Source organism: Nannobrachium achirus, assembly GCF_963921795.1.
Source record: "Nannobrachium achirus genome assembly, chromosome: 12".
In the NCBI taxonomy this organism is placed as follows: domain Eukaryota; kingdom Metazoa; phylum Chordata; class Actinopteri; order Myctophiformes; family Myctophidae; genus Nannobrachium; species Nannobrachium achirus.
This window is the reverse complement of record NC_137832.1, coordinates 28,039,284-28,047,006: the sequence shown is the minus strand read 5'-3', so window position 1 is coordinate 28,047,006 and position 7,723 is coordinate 28,039,284. Positions and strand designations below refer to the sequence as shown.

At 43.1% G+C, this 7,723-nt stretch overlaps 1 protein-coding gene across 1 annotated transcript; it reads right to left on the bottom strand.

Annotated features, from left to right (window-relative positions):
- Window positions 1–325: 325 nt before the first annotated feature.
- nkx2.7 (NK2 transcription factor related 7) lies at window positions 326–5,908 on the bottom strand (the record flags this gene model as incomplete). Its single annotated transcript, XM_080738544.1, has 3 exons — window positions 326–948; window positions 1,332–1,497; window positions 5,735–5,908. 3 exons carry the CDS (start codon window positions 5,906–5,908, stop codon window positions 326–328), a joined length of 963 nt encoding a protein of 320 aa, XP_080594670.1.
- Window positions 5,909–7,723: the final 1,815 nt, after the last annotated feature.

Genomic DNA, 7,723 nt, shown 5'->3' with positions numbered 1-7,723 from the left:
CAAGGCCCATTATTTATTCAGCATTCGCGGACCACCATTTGGACCACCATTTGATGAGATTTAGCCTCTCAGACCAAAAACTTTGAATATTTCGTTGTCCTTGGATTTGTCCCCAATTCCATGCATGCTTTATTGATGTGGAGAGAACAGGCAAACGTTTTGTAAAGTAAGCAGCAGGTGTTTAACAATAATTTAACTTTTGAGAGCGTAAAATGAAACCAAATGCGTCATTGATATGGTTACCAACTCTCCATCATTTAGCTGGGGACCACCTGGAATCCCTTCAAGGACCACTGGTTGAAAACCACCGTTCTAGAATCATTTCTTACCAGGCTCTCACACCCGGTAGTGAAGCTTGAAAGTGTCCTTGGCCGAAGCCTCCCTCCGCATTCTCAATCATGTCAACCAGCTGGTTATTAGACAGAGTGTTGGTTTGGATTGAATGCGCAGGCCTCCCCGAAGACGAGGCCAGTGAAACATTGTGACAGTTGTAACCATGATGATACAAGCCTCCGTTGCCATATCCAAACACCGAGTTGTAGTGTCCAATTGTCACGTTGTACGGCGCTGCTGCGTGATGAGAGCCGCCGGCGCACGGCCTGCCGTCCCGCACCAACACGGGCACTGCCACCCTCCTGGGCGGAGGCGCGTAGCCTGCCATCTCCAGCGACTTGTCCTGACGCTGGCGCTTGCATTTGTATCTCCTGTTCTGGAACCAGATCTTGACCTGCGTGGAGGTGAGTTTCAGCAGGCCGGCCAGGTGGTCCCGTTCCGGTGCCGAGAGGTAGCGCTGCTGCTTGAAGCGCCTCTCCAGCTCCAACACCTGGGACTGGGAGAAGAGAACCCGAGGCTTTCTGCGCAGCCTGGGCTTGCTTTTCTCCGTCGCGTCGTCGTCGTCGTGCGACGTCGTTTTCTCGAAATCAAGTGAACTGTCAAGGCTGCACATTTCTGCAACATAAACAATATAGAGACAGAAAACAGTCAGCCTATATGAAACCTTTGCGGCCTTGACCTGAACTGTATACAGACTAGGGCCTAGCTATAATCTTTTGCCACTTTTTTAATTCCTCAATATTTAGGATTTATTTTCTGGTAAATATGATCAGGCTATACCACGATTAAATAAGACAGATAAAATACATTAATCCATTCATTGAGCTGTGTTGATACTTTATTATTATTATGTTATCATTTTAAATTGCACTAATAGTCCAGAGTGACAGTAGGCCTAGGCCTATATGCCTAATGACTTTCTCCCACTGTGGGCTATTTCAATAGACTATGATATGGGGGGAATATTATCTTGAGGCCTAGGCTATTTGACAACTCACCTTCGTTGCTGATCTCCTCTTCTGCGGCTGAATGTCCCTTATTATTCAGACTGTTGAAGGTGAGTTTCCCCTGCATCCCTGACCCTGGGACGCACTGCTTCTGCTGGTAGTCAAAGAAGTCCAGGCTTCGAGAGGCACGGTGCGTGCAGGCCTGGTGATGGGGCACCTGTGTAGTTTGATGTGGCAAAAATACTCCATTATTATTATATATATGATGATGATGCTCCTGCTTCAGAATGTCCTCAACCGAAAATGGCGTCGATGTCAATGAAGTGGGATTCATCCCCTTGGCTAGCATGTAGATTTAATGTGATCCTGTTAAAAAGGATGCCTATATAGCTGCTTGTGATGCTGCTCTAGCTGGCTGGTGACTGAGGACCTTAGAAGACAAGTCAACCTGTCTTGAGACTGAGCTGAGCTGAAGGCGTCTACCTGTCACTTCTCTCCAAAAGTCCATCCAAAACATTGGCCAATAGGATAAGGCGCGTCAAGTCGTCCACGCTGTGTGGAATGGATGAGCTACCACTTCTCTTTATTTGACCATATTCCAATTTTTCGCATGGACGTTAAGACATAATTCTGTTAGACTACGATGGAAGTGTCACTAATAATAACATAGGCCTATCCTGAATTCTAGCAGCTATTTTCATTCAACAAACAATTTTAGCTTCACACAAATAGCCCAGGCCTACATCATTTGACCTATCCTATGCTTGATAGCCTAGTTATTTGTATTTTATCTATGGTCAGAGGAAGTAGCAAACTGCTATGACATTTAGACCACCGGTTGACATTTTTATTGGTCCCTTTATTTTTTGTTTCCTAGATTATTAAAAAAAAAAACTTTCCCAAAAAAGCAAAATTAGGCTATTCATGAATAAAACTAATCAACAGTAATTTCATGAAGAGATCAAGTTAAAATCAAAGAAATTCCATAATAGTGAAAATAGCCGATATACAAGCTCAGAACGCGTCGCGAAGCTGTTTTCTTTTATAGGCCTATAGTTTGGGTCCCGGGCAAACATCTAAAGCTAAAAAGTTTGGGATCCACTAATTAATTAGACAATTAGCCAAACCATGCTTCTTCTGGTTAACGTCGCCGCTCAATGAATATGCAGATCCTCGCGGTTGAGTGAAGTGATGTTGTGCTGCTTTCAAAGACGCAGCCTATTAGGCTTAAGTTTAGGCCACAACAAACAGTAACATTACACCTGATGTTGTGGAAGTGCAGGGGCAGCGGCGCCAGCCTGTGATGCATGACTGCTGCTGAGACGCGCGCCAGTGTTATGCCGAGACACATGTTCTGAAATCAATAGGTCACTGCCTCTCTAACCTTTTCATGTCAAGGACCCCCAAATTGACACTTGTTAGCCCGCGGACCCCCATAAGATAAGATTGTATGGCTCTAGCAGTAGCAGTGATTCCCAACAATTTTAATTTCAAGGATCCCCAGTTTGACATGCATTAGGCTGCGGACCCCCATTTAATGGTAAGCTATTTCTATCTCTGAGACCCCAATTTATATTGTAAAATCAATGTTAATTTAATTGAGAGTGTATCCTACAAATGAGAGTGTATACTGTACATCTGTACACTCTCTGGGTTATACCATAAGGGTCCATTTGGTTCCTTTCATTTAGCTGGAGACCAGGAACTCCCTAAAGGACCCCTGGAACCAATGCAATAGGTTCACCAATAACTCTCTATATAGGTCACTAAATGCAGTGGTGTGAGAGAGAGAGAGAGAGAGAGAGAGAGAGAGAGAGAGAGAGAGAGAGAGAGAGAGAGAGAGAGAGAGAGAGAGAAGACAATCCTCAAAATATATAAAAAATAGTCTATGTAAGCTCATAACTCCTCAATGTTATGGGAGATCAGATATTTAGAAAAGTGGACGTATAAAGTAGGGTTAAAGTGGCTGAACTGATTTTGATTAGCTATTAACTAATTTAGCTGGGGTCCCCTGGAACCCCCCAAGGACCACCCCTACATCCTGAGAGAACCACTGAACTAATGAACTCAAAGAAGCTGTTCTATATCTGTGTTCTTACCTCAATTATCATCAATATATAATAATGATCAGAATAACAACAAATCTGGAGCTTGCGCAAAATAATTTCACCTGCTGTTTTACACCTGAATTAAACCTGTGATGTTACAATAAAGATGATTCTGGTTGTTCTGACCGATATTCTAAATGCTTTACCATTCAGACAAAAGTGAAAATAAGAAGTTAACAAAATCTGAAACATGTCTTTAATTGAGGTAAGAAAGAACACACACACACACACACACACACACACACACACACACACACACACACACACACACACACACACACACACACACACACACACACACACACACACACAGTGTTAACAGTCGAACAAACAGAAAACATATGTCATCATGTTGAGAGGATGAGTTAGCAGATCAGTCTTGTATTGTGGAGCTAATCAATTTTGTAATTCACTGGTAAACTATACAGGTGAGCCAGAACAGGGGTAACATGCTGTGTTTTCTATGTTCCAGTTGCAGCCGCATTTTGAACCATCTATAGTCGAGAAAGGGTTAACTGGGTATCACAGCCAAAAGGTGATAATAAGGTAATATATATTTTTTAATATAACCCCTTCACAACACAGGCTACCTGTTCATTCAAATTCAAAGAGGTGTCCAAGAAGACAACTCTCTCTCTCTCTCTCTCTCTCTCTCTCTCTCTCTCTCTCTCTCTCTCTCTCTCTCTCTCTCTCTCTCTCTCTCTCTCTCTCTCGCAAATACAAAACTGGTTAAATTATGTCTTATATAGAGTAGGATGAATGAAGACCAGCGCCAATAGTACATTAGTCAAATCATCGATTGAAAGTCCATGTTGAGACCATTAGGTGCTAACGTGTCCAGAATATATATCCAAAAAGCCTCTCTTTTAAAAAGCTGCACATTAACATCTCCCCCTGGGGCGAATGATAACCTCAATACCATGTATCTTGTAAAGAAGACACCAAATGTCTAGCTTGAGAATAGTGAACAGCTACTGGGCTTGGTTCCCAACCTGGTTATTACTTATATAGTATATTCTTGTGTTCTGAAATCCTTGTTTTTCATCATGGCCTTTTCTTACTGATATATGAGAGCCCACATGGACACTTTCACATATACAGTAGATGACATTTCTAGTGCTACATGTGATTACCCCATTGATTTTATATGACCCTGGTGACGAAACCCGAACTTCAAAAGGAGCAAAACAAATCTAAAACCTCAGCATCAAAGAATAGCTTGTTTTTTCTTTTCTTTTTTTGGTCAAGGCAGAAGGCTACCTTGGGGATTTCAAGGTGTCCAGTTTGATGAGTAAATTACTTAATTACTGCACCTGTGTTCTCTGAAGGCTTGGAGCAATGTTCTCTGAGTTTCTGTGGATCCCGTACCCTCAAGTAAGCCTTGCCTCTTGATTCCACCATTTGTTCCTTCACTGTAACATAAGAAGCTAGCTAAGTACCGTTTACCACAAAATACCCTAATTCATCATACAGTAAAATAGAGAAGTGATAGCATTTGAAAGGAGAGACACAGTCAGGGGAAACAGAATCCCTTCCTGCTGTGACCAACGTGCCACTAAAGATACTCATCAAAATGTTACATGAGATTTGGATACCATTCAATGAGAGTAGGACACTTGTGAGTGAAGGCCCTGACACAGAGTGCTGTAATCCCATCCAATGGGCCCAGGGAATGTGGAGCATTCCCTGGCTGAACTTCAGCTGTGTGGTTTCAGGTATGTATTCTGTTCTTTCCATTCCCAGGATTGCTGTCAGCTGAATTGATTGTTCTTTCACACTATTAAACAATCATACTGTATGGTAGCACTCATGAGAGCAGAGAGCTGCACTGCAGAATCACATATTGTTATGGATGTGCTTTGGAGCAGCTCTGCAGTTAACTTTCTTTCTTTCTTTTTCTCCTGCGGCTTGTAACTTTCTGGCCATGCTTGGCATCTGATGGAGTCTATAGGCCTATTTTTGTATATATTGGGATTACTATTTGTTCATTATTGATGGTATTTCTTTACCCTACTCTACTGTATTTTGCAGTACCTGTATCTGATCTTAACTGCTGTGCTGCTTCTGGTTGCTGAATGTCCCCCATGGGATCAATTAAGGTATATACATCTACAGAAACCTTTGCATGAAGGATCGGTTACTTATAGCATTTCTTCTTCTTTTTTTCAAGCTCACGTTCTAATTGGTATTGTGCTATTCCTCTCGAATTTGAAACAACCAAGCTGCTCCTTCAACACCTCTCATGAAGCAGGTGGTTGGGCATTTAGGTTGACCACATCACCACCTCCATCAACCTCGACCACCTGCTTCAACTGTTCTGATGCGTCCTTCCCAGACACATCTCACTCCATCCAACCTGTCCATTCTTGTTCCCTTTCCCTCTTTCTGTCCCTCCAGTCTATCCATCTGTAACCCCCCCGCCCCATATACCCAGCCCACACCCTCCATGCGTCCCTGGTGTGTTAGTCTGCTACCCCGCAACTCCCCTAACCACACTCGCTGCCCTAGTCCCAGGGACATGCTGGGCCCCTGATTCAGCCCGGGAAAAAGAGTTGGAGAGGCCCTCATTGCGCGCTATAGAGAGAGATCTCTCTCTATAGCACTGCTGCTACTCAAAGATGTGCCATTTCAGATCATGACAAGTGACAAGCCAGTGGGCCAATTACTGTACATGAGTTGTATTTTGTCGTTGTCGGGTGGAAACCTTGTATGTCCAAAACCGTTTGTTTTGTATTATCATTTTAAAAATGATTTAAACTAGTGAAAACAGCCGATCTACAAGCACACAACGCCTCGCACCGCGAGGCGTTGTGTGCTTGTAGATCTGCTGTTTTCACTACTTTTGTGCAACGGCCTTGTATGATGAAGCAGGGCTTTGCTTTGCGAAAAAAAAAATACATTTGGAACTTGGAGATACGAGGTTTCTGCCCGACAGTGACGATTTACTTTGTTAGGCCTAATGGCCGGCCTGGACCGGCCGGTAATTAATCGGCCGTTCGGGAGTTGTCCCGCTTTTCCCAATGGCCAGCACGTCCCTGCCTAGTCCACCTGGTATCTACCACCTCCACTGTATATGATCATCTCCTCCTGTAGGCTGTTGGCCATATGAACCCTTCTAGTTATGTCATAATAGGTGACAACGGGCATTTAAGAGTTGGCGTTGAGGGGAAAAGGGATATAAAGTTTAGGCCAGAAGGCCTACCGCTGTACGGACAGAGATGTCTGCCTGTTCCTAGAAATAGAATATTCAGTGACTTCACATATTCTGGCTGTAAAAGACACGTATACTTCTAATCCTAATACACAGTTCTGCCTCAAACTGCACTGCAGCAGCATTCGTTGAAATATAATTCTTCATGATTCTAAAGGTAGCCTGACTCAGACATGTTGAGTGCTTTCCATGACTGTTTGCCCTCCACTGCCATAAGATTCAAGGTTTGTATTTGTTTTACCACACATCGACGTTGTAGCAACAATAACAAAAACTCCATAACAACAGAAGAAAGTAATGTAAAAGAGAGCTAAATATATACAAAATAATTGCACACTTTGATGTGCTTTATATTCTATAAGGTGTTCCCTAGCATCAAGGGTTGGATTGGGGGTAAGTCCCTGCGACATACTGTATAGTGTCATTTCCAGGGGCTGCCTCGGAAACAGGAGATCCTGACCTAGTATGGGCCTCATGGCTCGGGAACCATTATGTGTGTGTGCATGTGTACACACACACACACACACACACACACACACACACACACACACACACACACACACACACACACACACACACAATGATTACTATCAGAACACAGAGCTATTTGACAGGTACATATAAAAACATGCACAACCTTTAAAGGATCTGTAACTTTAAGGAACTATAGCTTTTATAAACTCTATAACAATTTTCTTTTAGGAAGTATATTAAATCAAGTTTATTTTATTTATGCTTAACATTATGTGTATTTATTGCGACCTTAGGTCGCAGTTAACTATGAAAACGGGCACATCTTGTCCCGTTACCGCGTATCTCTGCAGGTCACGCCTGACACTGTAGTTCCCCTGACACACCACTGTAACATCACAGGTCTATGGGTTTGTCTCTCTCTCTCTCTCTCTCTCTCTCTCATCATGCTTTGACATCACTGTGATGTCAGGCGAACCACTCTTAACAGAATGGGTTTGCCGCTCTGACATCACGCTCTGGCTTCACTGCGATGGCACACTAACAGAATCCCTTTTATGCCCATAATATTATATGGAGTTCCCTGATGTCATCAATATTGAGCCCAGGACTTCATATGGGAATGCCCATATATGGAAGCCACATCGGCCACA